We start from the raw sequence: 24,091 nt of genomic DNA on the forward strand, positions 1-24,091 counted from the left end.
GCAATACTCTATATACATGGTGTTTCAAAAAGGGTGATGAAACTTTAAATGTTTATTTATAAAGAAACAGAAACCGCAAGAACGTGAACCAAACATTTATTGAAAGCTTATGACATGGTATTTTCGATCACTGATTGCTGTTGCAGTAAGTCACTGCTCGAGTTCGTGAGAGGCCAAGGTCTGAAATTAGCATTTATGGAAAATCCGTGTAATTGACGTTCTCGATGTGTGTCCCTCCACGATTCAGACAGGCATTGAACCTGACTCCAAAGTTCTGTCCAGCTTTCCTGTAGGTCTCATGTGGCACTGCCTGGACGTAGATCTGCTTCAGATCATCCAGTGTGGCGGGGTGGTTGGTGTTCATCCTGTCACTGAGCCAATTGCACATATCAAGTCTCCTTCTCATGTCATCTTGACTCAGTTTATGCCTAATAAAGATGATGTATGGGGAAAGCTGCAGTTCCTTAGTGAGAATACGTCCGACTGATGTTGGTTTGATGCCTAGTTTCTGGGAGCGCTGGCAATGGGACTTCTTGGGACTGTCCACTGCAGAATCTTGCACGGTGTTGATGTTGGCTAGGCTCTTGGTTGCTGATGCTGGCCTACCACTGTTTCCCTTGCTCTGGTTGTGCACTGTATCCTTGTGCTCAAAATGCTTCACAATACGTTGAATGGCACAAATTGTGGGTTGATAATGTGTTCTGAGGTCGTATTACCAGCAGAACTTCCGGCGGGTATCGACATATGATTTAGTCTCACACCACAGAGCCACCACTGATGTCTTCTGCTTCACTGACAATGGCATAGTTGAGCTATGGAGTTAGAAATCCCAAAGAAGAAATACCATGGTAACACCAACAAACCATGAAAAAGAAAATGGTGTAGGTCAAAAACAAAGAAATGGGACGAAGTCAAAGTTTTATCAATCTTTTTGAAACACCCTGTATAATGTATGTGTGTGTATGCACACACATATACACACACACACACACACACACACACACACACACACACACACACACACACACACACACACACACACACACACACACACACACACATATATATATATATATATATATATATATATATATATATATATATATATATATATATATATGTACTAGCAGAGTACCCACCTAACAGATGATCTTGTGCCAAGCATGCAACACATTCTTCTGGCACATACCTTTATTTGGGTGGTGTATAGGCGATTGACAGCTGCCTCAATCGCTCCCTAAGATTAAAAAAACAAAAAAAAAACAACTAACTCACCAAAGTTACATTCATGAAGCAAAAACATACCTACTGCTTATAATTAAAAACTCACTGCACTGGAAAACGTGGGGACAGGAATACTGTACTGTAAATGGTGGAGACTTGTAATACCCTCCCCCACCTGAAGCGGCGCTACACGATACACATTTCCATTGAGAATTTGTGTTGACAATTGGCATGTAGAAATTGCATTTTTGCGGGGTGGAGAAGTGACCAAATATGCAAATCCTCTTCAAATTTCAAGTCAATCAGATGAAAATTGTCAATTTTAGAAATGTGGCATATGTTGATCTTTTGGCCTATGTGGACCTACAAAATAATTGGTGGTTGAATTCAGTGACCTGAAATATAAATCCTCTTCAAATTTCAAGTCAATCAGATGAAAATTGAGGATTTTACAAATCTCACCTCAGTTGTTGACCTTTGGCCTAGGTTGATCTCGAAAATAATTGGTGGTTGGATTCAGTGACCTGATATGCAAATCCTTTTCAAATTTCAAGTGAATCAGATGAACATTGACTATTTTAGAAATCTGGCCGATGTTGACCTAAAAAATAATTGCTGGTTGAATTCAAAATTCTGATGTGCAAATCCTCTTCAAATTTCAAGTCAATTCAATGAAAATTGATGATTTTATAAATATGACAAAGTTATTGACATTTGGCTGATGTTGACCTTTTGACCTTAAAAATCAAGTTTTCTTGCTTCTGACCAACCCCACCATTTGGTGATGTTCCGTGAAGATCGGTTTAAAATTGTGACCTGTAGGCGATTGACATACAAACAGACAGAATCGCATTCCAGAACAACCAATATATTTGCAAATCTTCGATTTCGCAAGAAAGAAACAAACACACAAACAATTATCGTAAAGATTATTATGATTTCGTTTGCAGCATGTGGCTGCCCGTTGCATCATTGCTGGGAGCGCGACTTTGCCGCTGATTCAGTGCCGCCTATTCCAGTAAGCTGGTACTCATTTTGCCGACCTCGGAAGGATGACAGGCTAAATCAACCCACCTGGTGTTTTTTAAAGGGAGGACAGGGATTCAAACTCTAAACCCTGAGATCTTAAGCCAACACCAGGCTGAATACTCTGTCAAGAGTATGGACTCCAAGCACCCCCACCACCACCACAACCACAGAGTTTTGGTGCTCTCATCATAAATGAAAATGTGGTTCGGTCATGACTGCCTATGAGGCTGGGTCGTCTCTGCTAGGCACTAAAAGTGAACTCCATCAAGACATGCACTGTAATGCAGGGTGCATGGGTGGAGACAGAAAATCAGGAAGGAATTCTGCTGTGCTGCTTTTTAAGAGACTTTCTTGTTTATGTGCTTTAAGAGTATCATTTGTAAAGGTTTTTAGGGAACTAAAGCATGCAGTTTACTGGACGTTGGAGAGGAAGTGCGGCAGCCTATTTGTTTCATTTCCCATTTGAGCACACAAATCCTGATGCTGGTCTCACAAGTTGAAATCCCACATATTCAGTTGATTTGTCCATAGTCTATTACTTCCGTGTAAATCGACTAAAAGTACATTGATGTCTCCAAATGCCCTTACCCTATACAAGCTCCTCTGCAAGCCTGAAATCGCTGTCATATAAAGAAAGATAAGTTGAGCTTCACAAGGAAAAGAGATTTGCTTCAAGAAACCAAAAAACAACAGAGAAGTCATGGAAATTAAATTTCAGCGATATTGATGAATGGCTGAAAATACAATAGAGGGCTAACAGGATGGCTTAGAAGTACACACACTCGACTATAAGCTGTTTCGTCTGGGTTTGAATCCCGACCCAGCTATTAACTGTCATCCACAGGTAGAGTGATCCATCAATGTGTGCACCGTCCCTCGGATGGATGAATTATCCCATGGTGTCCTATGTGAAGAGGAGGTGAGCTATCACCTGCACCTGGCCAAATTACAAATTTCTTCCCTAACCAGAAGAGGGCATGGCATCAGCGGCAGTCGTTCCCTCAGCCGTTGATGCGACCCTGCAGCCTTGTGCTACACACAAAGAAAGAACAAGAATACAGCAGCAGTGTCGAGATTCTCACAAATGGGATAATAGTGTACAACTATTGATGAAAATGAATCGAACGGAAGCACTATTTCAATATTCCTTCATCATTGTGGTATCATTATGATATGAAAGATGTCCGGGCATTTTCGCTCTCATTATAGCAACAACGATCAAAATTATTGAAGAAGTAAAAACCCACAGCTCTTTCAAAACTACAACATTACAATTTTTCAAATGCATCAGGATGTGTAAATGAATGTTTTAATTATAAAATGGAACATTGACAAATGCGTTTTCAAATGTCGAATTCTAATTACAACACAAGAAGTTCCCATCGTGTGCTGCCTTTTTGACTGCTGGTTGCATCATTGGTTAGGGGGCGCAGCTATGCCGCTGATGCAGTGCCCCTATTACCAGTATACTGGTGCTCATTTCACCAACCTTGGAAGGATGACAGGCTGAGTCAACCCCCTGATGTTAATTCAGTCGAAACGGGGCTCAAACTCAGGACCCTCGGTTCCCAAGCCACCACCCTAATCACTAAGCCAACACCAGGTTTCAAGACGATGAGTGTGACACCATCATTAAATAAATGTAATGGTTATATGCTTTACTTCGATAATCTTCCACTAAAGCCAGGTTTTTCAACCGGCGGTATTCCATACACTGAATAGCAGCACTGTATATCGCAAAATTTTCAACAAAAGAAAAAAAAATTCAAAAATATTTATTGCAATTCTCTGACACATGCGCGTGAGGTGGAAAGTAACTGTTTGTGTGTCATTCATGCTTGTGAGAAAGAGATGAGTGATGCACAAGATTTAAGTAGATCACATGGTATGCAAGAGAGGACTATGGTGAGTTCTGCAGTGGGACAGAAAGAGTGAAGAAGGACAAAACGAGTCCATCATGGTATTCACCCAACTATGGAAGCCAGCAATCAAAGGGAGTTGTTGATTGAAGCCATTGGGTCAAAAATAGTGGAGATAAATCCACTGCAGGTATAGTTGAGGTAGCATCTCAGAGTGGAGGGTAAGGATCATGTCTTTGACAATGGATAATGGTGAAGCTGAACATGCTGGAAAAGTTGATTGCGACACATTAATACCTGACATCATTTTGAGGTCTGCTGGTGAAGAACACCTGCCGGTATGCCAGCCTTATGGAGATGAGTGGGAGTCGAGGAAGACTCATGAACTACAGAAATGCGGTTTTATGAGTGGGATCTGATTAGTTGGTGCAGCAGTGACTGAGCCACGTAAAGAAGCCACAATTTGATGGAATGGAATTGCAAAGTGTAGGGTTAGTGATGTCACTGCAGCTCGGAGATTCCCCTTGAGGTGTGAAGGGTATATCAGTTGATGTAATAAAGGAGGCACACACTGCGGCATCAAAGAAGCCACGAACATGAGTGGTAGGGCACAGCTTGCAGGTCCCCACTTCTGATGGGTGTTTAATCTGAAACGACTCTGCAACTCAGTTTGACAAAATGGCATCGCTATATGAATGAAACGATCCAGAAAAAGACAACTTTTACAAACTGCTAGTCCTCAGGGTCAAGTTGCTTCTGCATTGAGAAATATACCACTGGATAAAAGGGGTATTTTAGGGCACTCACTTAGGTTCTGGCCAGCAAACAGGGCTTGCTTTAAAAACTGGCTTCAAGAACATGGCAAGGTGTTACAAGACTTGACTCAAGAGATTGAAAAGCTGGCCCTTCCCCTTGATCCTCAAAAATATTGGTATGTTCTTTGATCCACAATGTGTCCCACAGTGTCTCTATCTGAGTGTCAGCCAGACAGCAGCTGTGTCACTCTCTGCTAATATGGAATTGATTAAATGCTGGTTTGATGAATGGAACATATCCTTCAATCCTGTAAAATCTCATAGTCTTAGCCTCTCACTCTGGAAGGATTATCAAAATAACCCATCTATCTATTTACATGATCAGCTACTGGAAGAAGTTCAATTTCTTGACATTTTAGATACACCATCAACCATCAATAATGACCTCTCCTGGACTCATCATGTATCAAAGCTGGACTCCAAAGCTCGTTGCGGATGAGGCATCCTCCATCGTTCCATGACTTTCCTTGAAAAATCAGAACTACTTGCAGCTGACAAGGCTTTTATCCCAAGCTCATTTGTGCAGCACTAATCTTCTCCATGTGCTGACACAGAAGGATCACATCTGCGTCTCCTGAACTCTGCAGAATCTAAATCTCACAACATTATTGGAACCTCACATGATGAGGCCGAAACACAATAACTGATGCTCACACATCACAGCCGCATGTAAGTGGCCTATATATTAAACTGCCTCTGTTGTCTCAGCCTTATTACCTTCTACAGCAACTTCAGGATGCATGAATTTTAACCCTCTTTCACCTCACTCTTCCCTTAGCCTCAATGTTGTAAATAAAAGAGGAAAAAAACCCAAAAACATTACATTTGCTCTCTTCCATTGTTCTGTAATCTCTCCTGCCCTGATTGAACTATTCCATCAGGGGCTTGAAACAATTGGCAGGTAAACCTGCTAATACAAGCATGAGGTCATGAAAGCATGAACCAAAGTTTCAGATGTCCTCAGATTTAAGCATGAGTGTTTTTGGATATTGTTGTACAGATGGGAAAAAATGGATTTACAGATTATAGAAATGTGTTGGGTCTACAGTGATGTTGAAGTTGGAATCAAAAGTGATCCCCCAAGCTTCACTTTTGAGGGGTTTTAAGCTTTAATACAGATGACAGGCCAAGGATGAGCATGTCAGTTCTCGCAGAATTGAATTTGAGAGAGCTTATGGACATCCTTGTTTGAATGTCCGAGAGACGGGAATTCGGAGCAAACACATGGTATCACAACAACATAATAATTGTGCTCATCAACATCCAGTATGTACAAATATGACTGTTCATTATCATTGTTCCAAATATTATGAACACTGACATTCTTCCATTGTTCCTGATGACACCACAGGATCCTACTGCACATAATCAGAGACATACTGGGTATGGGCTGGTTCTTTCATTATGTCAATCACCTCAATGATTGCACATTCTGGAACAATCTGCTTTGAGGTCATGTTGCTTTTCAGGCTTCTGCTTTCTGTATTTGATGTGACTCTATGGTCCAGCCAGTCCTACACAGAGGGACCACCAGAGAAATCCACACAGGGAAATTGGTTATTTCTGAAGCGAGATTCATTCATTGACAGCTTCTATGTACATATTAAATCACGTGACGGATAAGTGCAATAGCTCATTAAGTCGCAGCTCATGAGGATCATCCATCTAACTAAACAGAATTACTGCCAAAGCAGTACCACAGCATAAAACATTATTTTCTGAGTAAGAAATAAGAAAATAGGAATTTAGCAAGAATAATGAGTGATGACATAAAATTATTAACTTTATTGAAACATAGGATGTTGATATTTAACATTCAGGAGAACCTACGAGTAGTTGGGACAACCATCTAAAAGCCTTGTTTGAAAGATGAGATGTTCTGTGTGATTGAAAGCCCGGCCTTTAATGTACCGGATGACAGTTTACAGTGGGACCTATTCAATCAGAATTGAACACAAACCAAACTCTATCACGTGTCATTCAAGATAGCGATTTCAATTGTGACAGGCTACATTAAACTGAACAAGTATGATACTGTACAAGTACAACAACAGGCAAAAATAATCATCCCAGTACCGTCTCAAGGTCAGTAACCCATATGAAGACCACAAACTCAAACAATACGTCAACCTGGTAAGTTGCTTCCTGTTCAACAAAGTTTGTGGACATACATCAATGAGTCTCCCTTTGAAACTAGCTGGAAGAATCTGAATTTAGATATACTAGTACATTCACTCCCAATGGGAGTGACAGGAAGGGTCATGTTATTATCCTCTCTGCGGCATATAGATTACAGTGGATCTTGGCTCGAGTACGTTAGTCTGCGGGGGATGCGATAAGCATATTAGATATAATGCCTCAAGAACGTCAGGTTTCCACAATTTCAGTTTAGTGTTAGACACCAGTTGCAACTGTTTAAAAAGGTAATCATACATGTTTGTGGTTTGAAATATTATCTTCACTTCTGAAAGGGGTGCCCCATGAAACGCCACAAGAAGCTATTTATACACGTTAACATGACATTTGTTCAAGGAGGAAAACCCCCTTGGGGAGAGAGGATATTGTTAGCTTATCTGGAATTTAAATTCCAGATAAGGTATTACCATCATGCACTGTCCATCCATCCATCCATCCATCCATCGGTCCGTCCATCCGTTTCCTATTTCAACCTCTCTGGCAAAACCGCTGGGCCGATCCGGTTGAAATTTGGCAGCAACATTTCTCTCCTTACTCGTAACAGGGATTGCAAAGTTCGTTCCGGTCACATGACGTTAAGTAGGTCAAAAGGGCAGACATCGTACCAAATTTGGGTGACAGCATTAGGCCAGGGTAGGGATGTTAAATAGTGGAGGTCATGTCGATCACGTGACAGGAAGTGTGTCAAAATGACTGACTTCATCCATTTTTGGGAAAATCACGTAAATTCCTTCAAAAATCTTTTTCCCCAGACTCACCAGTTATAATGCCTCCAAATTTGGGTTACAATATTAGGTCAGGGCCCAGATAAGCTACAGGTCCAGTGGTCCTATTTTTAGTATGAACTAGACGACTGGTGAACCCGTTGGGTTCCCATTGTGACAGCGGTTGATAAAAAAATAATTTCGAAAAAACCAAAAGATAGCTGCAGCGAACTATACCGGTCAGGTTGTTTGTATTGATCAAATAATCCCGAAGAGTACTTGACTGAATCGGGAATTGATTTTTTAATAATTTTTTTCATTGCCCGATTTGAATGAAACTTGATATTGCACGTCAATGTGAAAAAAAATGGAGAAAAGAAAGTCGAAGAAATTATTGTGCATAATCTTCCAAACACAATTTGATTTATTAATGAACACGGAAGTATTAGATCAAAATGGCGATGTTTATTTTATGCTTAAAAGTAAATCGATCTTTGTCTATACTAAATGTTTGAGATTTTTTAATAAATCATTTCAAGAAAAAAAAAAGATAGTTACAGCAAACTATACCGCTGAGGTTGTTTGCATCGATCAAACTCTCCCGAAGAGGACTTGACTGAATCGGGAATTGATTTTTTAATAATTTTTTTCGTTGACCGATTTGAACGAAACTTGATGCTGCACACCACAGGAGAATGTTGAGTAAGGTGGCACGAAAATGTTTGCGCTATCATGTACCGTTTTAGTTGTATTTCGGGAACATACATACATACATATATACAAGATGAGAGTTTTTGTAATATATAGATATTGTTTTGTAATAACATTAATATTATGGTATTATCATGAGTGTTGTTGTTACTTTTGTTATTCAAAGTGGCCTTGGAAAAACTCCATGATAAGCCATCTACACACCTGAACATGGATTTTGCCCAAGGCGGAAACCCCCTTGGGGAGGGAGGGTAATTAAGTCGCGACAACCTCAATCATGTGACCCTTAATCCTCCTGTCAAGTTTGGTTGAGATTCCATAAATAGTGACCGAATGTATCACGGTCAGACAGATAGAGACCAAATTGTGTATTTTAGTATGTCACGGGTTGAACTTGTTGCAAATAAAGAACTTCATCAAATAAATTAAATAATTAATTAACAAATTATAATAACAGTAATATCACATGCTTGCAGACAAATTTACCTTCATGGCTTTATCGGGCTTTGGAATGTTGGGAAATAATTTATTCTTGATCCTAAAAGAGAGCAAAACGAGAATTAGGAATTCTTAACTAAGGAATACTTTTTGCAAGATTGTATAGCAACAGTTTCAAAATATTCTAGTTTTCCGTGAGAACATCAGGAGGGGAAGGTGAATGACAGCAACTGTTTACTTTACATCATATGCAAGACGGACATGTTTCCTATAAATTGTGTGTGAGGCATGTTTTTTGTGGAGTTCTACTGGAGTTTCCTGATGTGGAGTGTGATACATCAAAATCATCGTCATGACCTGAGTTGATTCGGCCAATTAACTACAAAGAATCTGGAATAATTCCCATGTATTAAATGCATGCCATGTTAAAGTGTGTGGAGTAACTTAATATGTCCTTCCACAATTTTATAATTTCAACCTATGTTGACCTCAAATATAATTAGTGCTTGAAATCAGTGACCTGATATGCAAATCCTGTTAAAATTTCAAGTCAATTGGATGAAAATTGAGGATTTCAGAAAGTTTACATAGTTGTTGACCTGTTGCCTATGTTGACGTTTTTGACATCTTGACCTCAAAGACAATAAGCTTCTTGCTTATGGTAACTCTACCAGGTGGTGAAGTTTCGTGAAAATCGGTTTAAAATTGTGACCTGTAGGCGGTTGACGTACAAACAAACAAACCGAATAACACACGCGACCAACCAATATACTTGAAAAATCTTTTCACAAGTAACAAAGACAAACAGACAGAGAGACAGGGGTGAAAACAATCTCCGTCTACCTGTGGTGAGCGGATGTAACTACAAAGGCACTCGGTAGAGCGCATACCTCTGCCTGGATCTTGACCAAAGTTCAATCAATTTGTCCTTATCACACACCCAACCTATCCACCAAATTTTATTCAAATCCATCAATAACGTTTTTGAGATATCCTACACACAAAAAGACAAACAAACAGACAGATAGAGGTAAAAACATAACCTCTGTCCCTTTTCAGTGGGTGGAGGTTGACATGTCTTTCATAATTCCTTCCTGATTGGCAGGCTCTATTTTCTTCCACAGGGAAGCCCTCTCATAAATTTCTGATCAACCTTATGTTTAACTTCACTTTAATTCATGACAAAGTCCATTTGGTTGTGTGGTACAGGCACATAGTAAATATGCTTCTTATTCTCCTGTCTTTCATAATTCATTATGGTACTAAATACAATTTTCTAATGACAAAAAATTACTCACCCTCTCCAGTTGAAAACAGCAAACCACAACATAGCAGCAGAGATGAGTAGAGTGAGAGAAATGCCAATGATTACCCCAACCGAAATGGGCATATTACCTGAAAGCAGAAAAGAAGACAATGGAAAAACAAGACTGCAGGCAATCTTCCTGGAGATTATCAAATTACCAGAAAAACGTTTGCTTCCTGTGGAGGTGCTTTCATTCTATTTCATACAAATGTTAGTGTGTTCTTGTAAATTACACAAAAGCAGTCATTGATGGAAATGACACATCGGATGCACCGTACTGTGGAAAATGCTTTAAACATGGTGTTTCATGAAAATATCGGGTCATTCATGATTAGCTCATTCGGATAACTTGTTGGGATCTCCAAACGACAAAGCCAAGTGTCTAGCTAGACCTTTTACTTTCACATCACAGACAGATTGGTGGCTTCTGTATTCTACCCCCTCCTTTTTGGTCTTTCACCATCTAACACCATTTCTCCAGGGTGCACACGGTCGGCCGGTAACCCTCTTCTGTTAAACTCCTAAAATCCAGGCTCACTGCTCACCTCCACTCATTTGTTTCTCTTTTCTCTCATCTGTGTAACCAACTTCCCCAGTCTGTTCAGTCACATTCTTTCCTCCGGGGCTTCAAGACAGCTGTTCACCACTACCTCATGTTCACCCCCATCCAAACTCATGATCTCCTCAACCCCAAATGGCCCCATTCCCAAGCACTCCTTTTTTACACGTTATTGTGAATTTTCCCCCTCTCCCTCACCCCTTTTCATTTGGTAGTTGTCGGTTTCTTTGTTCCTTTTATGTTTCATCCCTACTTTCTCCTTTCTCTTCTTTCTGTGTTTCATTCAGCCTTTGTGCAGCTTGTTCACCCATATGCCTTTATCAACATCCCCTTGATCCCACTTTCACTTCTACTCTGTTGTTGGTGTTTCCTCATTTCCATTTTGTTCCATTCAATTCTATTCCAGCTCTTTCTCGACCATGTACAGAAAAACAATTCAAGGAAAGAGAAAAATCTGACATTTCTACAACTTCGAGCTGGGGCATTCATGAAGTTATGGACCAGATACTGACAACAGTCCAGGAAACACCAGCGTCCTATTTTTCAAATTACAATTACCGTTAATTATATGGAATAATAATAGAGGACCGGACTCTCAGTCAAGCTTTGGGGTTGTTCACAGCAAGTCGATGAACGTTTCAAGGCAAGAAACAATCATGGATAGATCACCGCTCAGTCGCAGAATGCTCAATCCAAGGTGGCAAGAACTTGTAACTTGTTCAGATCGCAGCGATAACTCACCTCCTCTTCATAAAATACACGAGTGGGTCCATCAATGACCAATGCTGGCAGGCAGGTCGTCAGGGTTAACGTCCCTATGATAGAAGGTGCACAAGTTGATGCCTCGCCATTCATGTGAAACACCAAGGTGGAGGTTTATAGCTGGGTCCGGATTTGAACCCACTTTAGATTACATTTGCTTATCTCTTATAAACAAATTAAAGTTGGCATTTCTTGAACGATTGTGAGCATCTTGTTCATCGAACTATCTGAACATCCCTCGTCCTGCACTATTTCGAAACGCTTGAAGATATCCCTTGTATTACACGAATATCATATCGAAGGATCAGCTGATGACATATCAATTAGAGGTGGGAGGGGGGATGGGGAGTGGTGGATTACAAAGCATACTAATCCCATAATATTTCTTTGATAATCTATAACTTTAATAACAAGTACTAAACGAGTCATACAATTTAGATTCAAATTTGTGTTCCATCAGAACTTCGAAGAGAGAGAAAAAAAAGCAAGCCTAAGAAAAGGGAAGAGCACAAACACAAGACAACGCAAGTGAAAGGAAAATAAAGAGAAAGTCTCAATAAATCATGGAGGCATGATCATGATCATGATCATGAAATTCATGATCATGATCATGAAATCACAATAAATCATGATCCCTTGAGGGGAGGCTTGGAAGCTTTGCAGGTTATGCATCATTCTTAGACATGTTTTGTCTCCAATTGAGAACTACCTTTTTCTGTAAAATAAATAAATAAAGGATAATATAGATATTTAGACAAAGCTAAAACATGTACTTTAACCCAAAGACCAAAGCACAGTCATACGAAGTTTGTCAAACGGACAGACCTGCACCTTGGCCCAAAGGTCAAAATGTATGGTTATGCAAGAAGCTGTTTCTGCCTAAAAGATGAAATCAGCTCCACAAGTGAAGCTCACAGAGAAATTTGTACACTCTTCAACAACTCGAATCATGGAGGGTTTGACCGGGAAGCAAAGAGAAGCAGGAGCACCTCATCTGTATAACTCAACACGATAGAGAAAATAAAGATGTATGAAAGAGGGAGAAAAAAAAGAGGTGGAATTGGGTGGGGGGGGGGAGAAAAATATTTTAAGATATATGTGATTTGTAAATTGTGTAAAGGTAAAGTGTTCCCGGTGTGTTCCCGGGTTTAGAATAGGTACACCGTATCCCTGTGTGCCGTAAGAGGCGACTCAAGGGTTGGTCTGAGGAAGGGCATCCAGCCATTTAAAAAAAAAAAAACATTCCTTAAAAAAGGGAACCATGATAGAACATTGTCATGGGGCCTGCAAAGCTAACCCCGACTCCAGCAGAGAAAAATGGCCTGAAAATGTTTGTTTGTGTAAATGTAAAGTGTAAAGCTCTGTGATGATCGTACCTTTTTTGGTCACACAGCACTCTAAAGGTTCACTCCACTCACTCTCCACATTTCTTGCGGAGTCGACTCGAATGCGAAACGTATAGCAGGTGTCAGGTGAAATGTACATCAGGTCATAGTATGTGCTTTCTTCGATGTTCTGCAAAGGACATTTCAAAGAGAGTGAAGACAAAAAAAAAAACCCCCAAAAAAACACTTAAATTCTGCAAGTATTGTCTTTGGCCACGAAGAGTAGACGAGCTCACGCTGGTTTTAAGGGAAATTATACTGGCCCACAAATTGTTGGTTCACTTGACAAGAAGTCTGTTTTCTGTCCTTACTGGTTTGATGGTCCATTCGTTCGTTCACAGCACATGACTCCAGGTTTGCATCAGATTTTGCAAAGGCATGGCTGTGTTGCTCTTGCAGTGACCCCTGTATGTTAGAACAGGGATTTGTAATTTTTACTGGGTGTCGGTGATAGCTCGCCTACTCTTCGTGAAGGACACCGTGGGATCCAACGTCCACCAACTAACGCCGGCAGATGGGACGCCCAGTTTAATGTCCATCTAAGGGACCAAGGAGCCACCGAATTTGCATTGAAAAAATGTACAATTACTTTATCGGCCATGCCCGCATTGAAATATTGAATTATAATGTGAAATCTCCTGAACAAGTGATTATATCTGTGCTTTGACACGGAATCATTGCAATTCCAAAAGTTTGTCCAATTTCTCAACTTCAACGTATTTAACTGATGCCAATCTATCGCAAAGTTACTTGTCTCATAATGGAAAGGAAATCTGTTTGCGTATTCACTTAAAATTGCGACATATTGATTATTTCTCATCACTTATAATGGGCTGACTGGATGGCCTAGTGATACACACAACCCCGAATAAGCTATCGAGCTTGGGTTTGAATCCCGACCCAGCTATAAAGTATAAACTGCCAGCCCGGTGTTTCACAGGCCAGGGTGATTCATCAATGTGGGTGCTGAACGCTCAGATTGACGTTAAACGGGAATCACCTCCGCCGATATTCTTTGGCGGACGTTAAATATACCATGGTGTCCTTCAAGAAGAGTCGGCAAGCTATCGCCAGCACCATTGCCAAATTACAAATTCCAGCCATACCCGGTAGAGGGCATTGCATCAGTGGTACAGCCGTGCCCTCAGGCAATGTTGCTACCCTGCAGTCTTGTGCTTCATACAAACGAAGAAGAATCACTTATAGTCCAGTAAACCAACGACTTTTGATTGGAAAAAAATAGGGGAGAAATGAAACTTGGCAGGTACCTTCATGTGATTATCAGAAACAACATACTAAAAGTCCCCGAGTGTCACGTGTGAGCTAACGTCGCTACACCGGAAGTGACGTCGTACCTTTATAAAACCACTTAATACCTGTGGTAAGACGAGGTAGATTTCATCTACTCATGTCATTCATGGGCGCTGTTGGATACATAATGAGTGGAAGTGGACTCAAAGATTTGTGGTCACTTATTTACGCAACTGACTCAGTTGATAAGATGTTGACAGGTCATGCATGCTAGGGCATTGCGCGCGCATTACCTCACCCAGGCAGCATTAGCGGTCGTTTTCTTGAGTGAAATTGAAATCGACGAGGACTCTTGTGCACAACTTGGTTCCCTTCATGAAACTGTCACAAATGAGTACCAACCTCTGGAAGACATCACCAACAGTACTGTTTTGAACATGGTCATTGAAAAGCTGGAGGCTGTCAAGCTCCAGGCCGCGAATACTAGCCGAACAGCCAAACTTTGGGTTCAGTATTTCAATCAGGTAACAATGATGCGCGAATTTGTACGTGCCGAGCGATGTGGTGATTGGCAATTGCATCTCGAAACGATTTGCGGAATGATTCCACATTTCCATGCAGCCGGACACTTGGCTTATGCAAAATATGCTCACTTGTATCTTCAGCAAATGTCCAAGTTGGATACCAAGATGACACCAGCAGAGTTCCAGAAGTTTTCGTCCATGGGTAACTTCACAATCGATGTAGTGATAAAATGTGGGCGGGAGTCTGGACTGACATGACAATAGAACAAGTTTTGATGCGCGCAATAAAAACGTCTGGAGGCCTGACACGTGGCCGAGGCATGACTGACAGCGTTTTGAACCGGCGGGTGCTCGGTATGCCTGGCTGTACAGAGCTAAATCATCGTTTTGAAGAGTTCTGTGGCGTCAGTTTCACTACTTCTGAGGAGCATGTTGAACTTAGGAAATCTCGTCAATTTCGGGATAACCAGGATGTAGAAAAACTCTTTGCATGGCTAACAGTCCATTCACCTTTGCCACAAAGCCATGAATTGATGTCAATAGGTTTCGGTGTTGTAGGCAACGATAGCATCAACTGTGATTCCGCAGTAGAGATTGGTACAGAAGCAATGAAGAAATTAACGGGCAAGACTTTCGGTGATGTTCAGTTACATCGGAAAGATAGGGTCCTTCAATTGGCAACCGTCGGCAACTCCGTGAAAGTGCGCGACGAAATCATACCCGTGAATACCATGCAACTGTTCAACAGGATTATCTGCGTGATAAAATCAGATGAGGACTTCGCTTCATGCCTAGAGTATGAGTTAGCCCCTCGCCCCTTGTCATTGTTCGATGACATATCCATGAGAAAGACAGAGAAGGCCGTCCTATACCGTGTGATAGAATCATACGCCGCAAGTGAACAAACTTATCCCAAGGATAGCATGTGCGTTGTAGACGGAGGTTATCTACTGCGACGGGTGGTATGGCCACAACATGGGACATACAGCGACGTGTACAGCGCGTACGTATCATATGTACAAAGACACTATGGTACAACCAGTTATGTCATATTTGACGGCTACGGTGATGTATGTAGCACAAAGACCATTGAACACAATCGACGAGCTAAAAGGGTCGAATCTGCAGAGATATTGTTCACTGATGACATGCCTATTACCATTCGACAAGATCGATTCTTGACAAATGGAAGGAACAAGACCAGGCTAATTGAGGGTTTGAAAGTACAGCTGGAACAAGCGGGGATACGAGTAACAAATGCAGAGGCAGATGCCGATACGATGATTGTTCGCACTGCAATAGAACTGTCACATGATAAGGACGTAGTAGTCATAGGCACAGATAGCGATTTACTAATTTTGCTGACTCAACTTTCTCAACCAGACAATTGCATCTGCTTCTTTAAACCCGGGAGCGGAACAACCCTAACAAGGTATTTGATATCAGACGTGTCCAGCGTCGTCTACCAGAGGGATTCTCCCACAATCTGTTTTTTCTGCATGCGATGACTGGCTGCGATACCACTTCGGCTCTCTATAGACAAGGGAAGAAGAAAGCATTCAAGCTACTACTGAAGCGTCCAGATCTAAATACATGCGTGGAGGTCTTCAATAACTCCTCATCATCAGAATGCTCCATTACATCTGCTGGAGAAGAGTTCCTACGAGCGCTTTATGGAGTTCTGAGGACAACATCTTCCCTGAACAAGCACAGATATCACTGTTTTATGAAAGCAGTTGCAAAGTGTCCAATTCATACCAAACTCCAGCTCGCGTCCCTAGCACCTACGTCTGCAGCAGCAAAAGAACATTCCATGCGTGTTTATCATCAGGTACAACAATGGTTAGGTTGTGATATACCACCGACAGAATGGGGTTGGGATTTAGTCGATGGACAGCTGTATCCAACTCTTACGCGCAAGCGCAAGTTTACTGCAAGTGTTTGTGACCGAGAACAATTAGATTAAGTATGAAAAAGTCTCTAAAAGTGCATTTTACGGTAATGACGTCATTTCCGGTAGAGTGACGTTAGCTCACATGTGACATGGGGGGACTTTTAGCATGACATTCTATAAGGTCCAAAGAAGATTCCCACCAAGTTTCATCTCTCCCCTATTTTTTTTCCAATCTTTGCCAAAAAAAAGTCGTTGGTTTACTGGACTATTATAATAGACTGCCTAATTTCAGCTGATGACCACATTTTCAATTTGTTTGATTCATAAAAGCAAATTCTTCCCATTAAGCAAAGACCATCTCTGGCATTATGATTTCCAAGGTGACAGCATATCCCATCGGTCAAATTGGAAACAAGAAGACGATAATGAACTGGAAAATATAAATTGACGCGAATACGTTGATGGATATTTATCTACCAACATTAGATGCAAACCAACTACTAGGTTTGGTCTCAATTAAAGGTAACATGAAAATTAAAGGTCCTATGAGAAAATGAACTGGAAAATATAAATTGACGCGAATACGTTGATGGATATTTATCTACCAACATTAGATGCAAACCAACTACTAGGTTTGGTCTCAATTAAAGGTAACATGAAAATTAAAGGTCCTATGAGAAAATGAGTGAGAGAAAAGGAGGAGGAGGACATTTATAACTTGAGTTGTGGTCTGCAAAATAATTCTCAAAGGGCACATGACCTTTGACCCTTGACATGTTGAACCCAAAAATTTAATTAGTTCATCTTTGTATTGCAGTCAATACTTTTGCTAAGTTCGGTTGAAATCCTTTCAGTGGTTCTCAAGTTATCATGTCAACAAAAGTCTGGTAACGGGCGCACGCACGGATAGAGAACCCGAAAAGATAATGCCTCTGGCCTTCAGCTGCGGAAGCATAAAAACGAAAATTTATATCATCAGTTATAAGTAATCTCAAAAGGATTCAAAAAATGTATTCTGATTGTAATGGTATTATTGAATTGTATGTGTTTTTGATTGGCTGTATTCATCTGACCTGTACGTGTTGTGCGCACGCGCTAATAAATCCGGCAGTTGGTCCAGGCAAGGTGATCCCAGCATGTCCGTCGTCATTACATGGTGTCAGAGATTCAGGATTTTCTTCATCAACGGTGATGGAATTTAAACCGCCTGGTTATCTCTGGCTAGATGGGAATGTAGCTGAGAACTGGCGACGCTGGAGTAAGGACCTTGACTGGTATGTTGAGGCTGCCGGCCTCGAGTCGACGAGCAACAGTCGAAAAGTCACCATCTTGCTGAACTGTGCTGGGCCAGATTCTGTGGATGGAAATGAGAACCTCCCGTTTGAGTCAGCGGTTGCTTCGAAGATATTCGAAACTGTCAGAGGCATTCGGCACGTACTGCAACCAGCAGAAGAACCTTATCCATGAGTGATTCAAGTTCTGGGAATTTGCCGAGTCAGAAGGTCAGTCATTCGAATCATACTTGAACAAGCTGCGCATCATGGCGAAGGCATGCAAATTCGCTGAGATTGATAACATGATCAGGGATAAAATCATTTTTTCCATGCGCAACCTCGCCTTAAAAGAGCGTCTCTAACGTGAACCGAGACTGACTTTAGAAAAAAACAATAACTCTGTTTGTTGGCTGCTGAGTTGACTAGATTGCATGCCAGGGCCATGATGTCGACTCCCGGGCTCTACTTCATCGGCCGCTTCCACCGGGCTCTACCAAGACATTGACGTGATTCGCCACCAAGGACGCCACAATCTCACGTCTGTTGGCAAGGGTCCCTTTGCACCCAAGCCAGGATCAACCAAAAGCAATAAGGACACCCAAAATTGTGGGAACTGCAGGCATATTCATCAACCTGGCCAATGCCCTGTCTTTGGGAAATGCTGCAGGAACTGCAATAAGCAGAACCATTTTGCAGAGGTCTGCCGACAATCCAAGCATGTTCATACATGGTGTTGGAGATTCAGGATTTTCTTCTTCAACGGTAATGGAATTTAAACCGCTTGGTTATCTCCGGCTGGATGGGAATGTAGCTGAGAACTTGGCAACAGCTTGATGGGAATTGGCGACGAGCACGCCAACGACCAAACTGCCATCTCTTTGTGACTTGTACATTGATGGCGTGTCTACACTGCTGGTAGGAGACACACGGGTCATGAAGCCAGACGCCTCTTGGTTTGCGAACATCAACATCAATGGCCATAGGGTAAAGGTGAAGGTTTACTCTGGAGCACAGGTATTGATACTCCCTGGCAGAATATTCGATTCCATGGAAAAGTCTGTCAAGACAATGAACTCAACGATCCAATGAAAAGCTATAGTGGGGGCACTGTCTCTCGTCATGGAGTGGCTAAGCGACAATGCACTGTTGGGTCATCAATGGGGCGCTTCGACTTATATGTGGTCGACACCAAAGCGCCTCCTATTCTCAGTCTTCACTCGTCGACATGCCTGGGTCTTATCCAGAAGGGCCCCAACAGTCGCTTGCTGTCTGTCGAGGCTGTGATGCCAGTGGCTTCACCACAGCCTGACCTTACACTGGACAAGATCAAGGCTTATTTTGCAGATTTGTTCACTGGCCTGGGGAAGTTTGACACACCATACCACATTAAATTGGATCCGTCCATTCAGCCAGTCACCGAGCCACCTCGCCGTGTGCCTCTCAGCCTTCATGAGCGCTTGAAGGCCAAAATGTTTGACATGGAGGCACAGGGAATCATTTCCAAAGTGTATGGACCGATGGACTGGGTGCATAATCTTGTCATCATCGAGAAGATAGATAAATCGTTGTGTTTGTGTCTCGGTCCCAGGAATCTCAACAAGACTATTAAGCATGAGCCCCACCCCATCCCTGCAACAAATGAAGTCAAGGGTCAGCTCACCGAAAAGAAGGTCTTCAGTATATTTCACCAAAAGGACTCTTTCTGGCAGGTTCAATTATATCAAGAGAGTGCCCTCAAGTGCACTTTCAATTCTCTTCTGGGAAGTCTGATTTAGCCGTCTACTGTTTGGTGTGATGTCAGCCAGTGAAGTTCTCCAAGAGAGGAATGAGAGCACATTTGGAGATATTGATTGCATCTTCTGCATCGCAGATGACATGATTCTTGCTGCAACCACACCCACTGAGCACGACGCCACCGCACACAAGGTACTGCTTGAGAGAAGAACGTCAAATTCAACCCAAACAAGAAGATCCAGCGGAAGGTTGCAGAGATAAAATACATGGGTCATGTCATCACCTCTGCTGGGTTCGCCCGGATGAAGACAAGGTGCAAGCCATGTAGGAACTGCCAACTCCTCAGTCACGTGTGAGCTGCAGCGAGTTATGGGTGTGGTTAATTACCTCGGTGGGTTCATACCCAACATGTCGACCATCACAACACCATTGCATCAGCTGCAAAAGAAAGGTGCAACCTGGGAATGGCATGGAGAGCATGAGGCAGCATACCAGCTGTTAAAATCCTCAATTGCCAAGCACCCAATGTTGAAGTTCTTTGACCCCTTCAAACTGATACATCTTCAGCTGGGTTAGGCACATGCCTGCTGCAGGATGGGCATCCTGTAGCACATGCCTTTCGGTCTCTAACACCTGCTGAACAGAACTACGTCCAGATAGAGAGAGAGCTTCTTGGAATCGTATTCGGGGCAGAGTGTTATATTTAGCACGTCTACGGGTTTGACACGACCATACACATAGACCACAAGCCACTGCACCTGCTCTCACCCAGACTTCAGCTCATGATGTTTCACCTTCTCCAATACACTGTGTCCAGTGCAGTATGTCCCAGGAAAGTATCTATACATTGCTGGCACTCTCCAGAGTGACATCCAGCTTGCCACTACACAATCAGATGCTGAAAGATGACGTACACCTTCACGCACATCAATTGGTCACTGAGCTTCCAGTCAGCACTGGCAGAATGAAGGTTCTGCAACGTGAGACATCACGAGATCTGGCGCTTCAATAGCTCAACACTGCCATCACACAAGGCTGGCCTGCGCATCGAGCCAGAGTGTCTCTGATAGTGAAACCATTCTGGCCTGTTCGGGAGAACGTCCATCAGTCTGAAGGTTTGCTGTTTTGTGGCGAGTGGATCATCGTTATAGCCACAATGCAACAGGACATGCTGGCTCTAATTCACGAAGCACATCTAGGGGTGGGAAAGTGCAAGGGGCGGGCAAGACCCATTTTGTACTGTCCAGATATGTCAAGAGACATAGAATCACGTGTTGCTGAGTGTGGGGTCTGTGCCAGATTTCGGCTTGCCAATCAGAAAGAGCCACTCATCCTGCACAGTGTCCTTGACCGCCCATGGCAGAAGCGAGGTGCCGATATATTTCACTTCGGTTGTAAAGACAATCTCATTCTGCTGGACTACTTCTCAAAGTTTCCTGAGGTGTCACAGCTAAATTGGCTCACAGCTAACGCGGTCATATCAGCAATGAAAGCAAACTTTTCCTGTCAAGGCATACCGGAAGAGGTATTCTCCGACAATGTTCCCTTTGGTAGCGCAGAAATTAAGGATTTTGGACATGAATGGGGAATAATGTTCACAACCTCGACCCCAACATATCCACAATCCAATGGTCATGCTGAGCATGCGATTCAGACAATGAAACAGGCTTTGTGAAAGGCACATGAAGACGGTACTGACATTCAACTACCAATCCTTACCTACCGCAACTCTCCGATTGGCAGAATGACACTCTCCTGCTTAACTCTTGATGAACATGAGGCTAAGGGATAAATTACCTGTTTACAGGAAAAGCCTCCAGCCAGGTGTCATATCAGACGCTTGTCAGTAGCTCCGGGACCGTCAGAGGCAGCACACCCAATTCTATGACAGAGGGGCAAAACCTCTTATGGAGCTCCAAGTAGGTGATGCTGCCCATGTCAAGACCAGACAGGGCTGGGTACCTGCAGTCATATCTTGCAAACTTTCTGCACCAAGATCGTATTCAGTTACCATGGCCAACGGTAGATCCTACCGCCGCAACAGGCGACACCTGCGGAAATCTCCATCTGAGCCAAGTGACCATTCTCCCACTTCCGGATGCTGGAGAATTAAACATTCCTCGAGAGCAGTGTTTCTCAACCTTTTTACTCTTGTGGAACCCTTGAAATAGTTTTCATGTCTCGGGGAACCCCTGCATAAAAATTATTATATACCATTATTAATATCTAGCTCATTTATATTTTTATCGTAGTTCACGTGGTAAATATAATTTTTTTTTTGGATACCTGGTTCAAGGAAAAAATGACCCCCTTTTTGTCAAATTTATTGGCAATGAGACAGACCACGTCATCATTGATGACGTCATCACGTACAGGCCGTGTGCCGTGTTCAATGACGAGTCGTTATTCCGGGCGTCCATCGCGCTTCGTGGTTGTTATGGTTGTTATAATATAACATTCCCTATGGTTGTTATAATTGTAAATAATATAAGAGGTTGAAGCCTCTATTATAATAACCTAGGAGTTTCCAACAATATGCCGTACGTGTATAGTAAAATTACGAATATTAACTCAAACAAAAACTACTCAAAAATACATTAGCTTATTTATTACTGTTTCTCACGGAACCCCTAGCGACCTTTTGCGGAACCCTAGGGTTCCGGGGAACCCCGGTTGAGAAACACTGCTCTAGAGGAAGCTCAGAGCACCATGGACATGACACCAACACCACCTTCAAGTGCTGAGAACTCCTCATTTCCTCAACTTCCGAGCCGCAGGTCACAGCGCACGAGGGCCTTGCATCAAAAGCAAAAGGACTACCTTCTATCATATTCATATTACATGGCTTTTGAGTATTCATTAGCTGGTTATAAAGTTTGTTTTTGCTATTTCTATGGAGCATAAGCCTGCTTTTACTATTTTCAGTCTTTCTCTTTATACTGAAAGGGGAGATGTAATGATATTGTTACGGTGCCGGTGCGTCGGCCGCGAGCCGACCGCTCTGACGGAGCCGCAAGTCGAGTTGGCCCGACCGATCACCCGGAATATAGATCGCCGCCCGGATAACTCCGAGCGACGGGTCCTTGTACAAGAACCGAAAAACGCCAATGGGCAGACCACGTGGGGTAGGGTCGATTGCCAATCTTCAATGGACCTAAATACCCATATGATCCAACTACCAGGGTATTCCACCCTCGATGGAACTCGTACGGAACAAGCTGCCGAAGCGAGCCTGTCCCGTGCGCGATTCCGAGCGGCTTAATCACCGAGAACCGTCGGTCCGAATGTCCCCCTTTTACGGCAAAAAACGATTTTCTAACTACCAACACACGAAATGCTCAGTCAATGAAAGAATTGACGTGATGAGCTGAAAACATTTAACAATTGGGGTAATTATTAATAATAATGGGGAACTAGGGAAGCATGTAAGAGCAGAACTAGACCGACTTTACGAAATGCAAACTATTAATTACAGCACACAAAGCACTTAACAGTTTCCTACTTATTAGACGGGCCCACGGACACACGTACGTACACACACACCCAAGAAATGGTGACTGATGCCATTAATAACGGACTCCAGCTCGGAGTGACAAATGAGCTGAAACCCAGAACCTATCTCGAACCTCTCCACCTCATGTGGTCTTCAAGCTGTTCAGACCGGGGCTCCAGCGAGAGCGAGCTGGATCCAATCGCCGTGCGATCGTGATAGCGAATCCCGAGCTCCAGCGAATCCTCTCGCGCTTCCGAACACGTGCTGGTGATACAAGGCGCCGATCCTTCCCATCGATGCGTCGCTATCTCGAAGAACCACCTCCAAGATGAGGCCGATGAGTCGCACCAAGCTGGGAACCAAGCGGAAAACAAGGAGCTCCACGAACCAAGAAGAGCCAGCCGAGCAACCAGCTCAACTCTCTTCCGATGAACAGAGCCTCTCACAACGCGAACCAAGAGCAAGAAGCCACCACCAGCAACTCGAGCCGAGCAACCAGCTCAACTCTCTTCCGATGAACAAAGCGAGGACCAAGAACTCCGAGCCGAGCAGAACCCGAAGGCCTGCTGAAAAGCCAGGCCGAAGCAAAAAGCTCTCCAAAAAGCCTCAACCCTAGCCAAGCAGAAGCCGAAGCTCTACAAAAGCCAAGCTGAAGCAAAAAGCTTACTAAAAGCCCCAAGCAGAAGCCGAAGCTCTACTGAAAGCCCAACCCGAACAAAGCAGAGGATCTCTTCTTTATTCTTATCGGCCCCTTCACCCGCTCCCGGCGTGACTCATGCCCTCGTGCTCCATCCCCCGCTCAACCACGGGTGGGAGGGAGTTGTTGACATCATGAATCACGGGACGGGAGGGCTCTTCTTCCTCTTCGCAGAAGAGGGGGAGGGGCGTCTCCATTGTGTTATGATCGCTCCCTAACTATTAAATTGAATTGCA

At 42.8% G+C, this 24,091-nt stretch overlaps 1 protein-coding gene across 1 annotated transcript in view; it reads right to left on the reverse strand.

Moving 5' to 3' along the window:
- Positions 1-3,540: 3,540 nt before the first annotated feature.
- LOC147012999 (interleukin-13 receptor subunit alpha-1-like) overlaps positions 3,541-24,091 on the reverse strand; it is a 96,430-nt gene continuing 75,879 nt past the window's right edge. The window contains exons 9-12 of the mRNA XM_085854425.1: positions 12,980-13,118; positions 10,275-10,371; positions 9,025-9,076; positions 3,541-6,441 (exon numbers count right to left, since the gene is read on the reverse strand). Of these exons, the coding sequence (XP_085710551.1) occupies positions 6,283-6,441; positions 9,025-9,076; positions 10,275-10,371; positions 12,980-13,118 (447 nt within the window). The 3' untranslated portion in view covers positions 3,541-6,282. The remainder of the gene's footprint in view (positions 6,442-9,024; positions 9,077-10,274; positions 10,372-12,979; positions 13,119-24,091) is intronic.

Source organism: Eptatretus burgeri, chromosome 14, assembly GCF_056783735.1.
Source record: "Eptatretus burgeri isolate ZD-2024b chromosome 14, Ebu_testis_v1, whole genome shotgun sequence".
Lineage (NCBI taxonomy): Eukaryota > Metazoa > Chordata > Myxini > Myxiniformes > Myxinidae > Eptatretus > Eptatretus burgeri.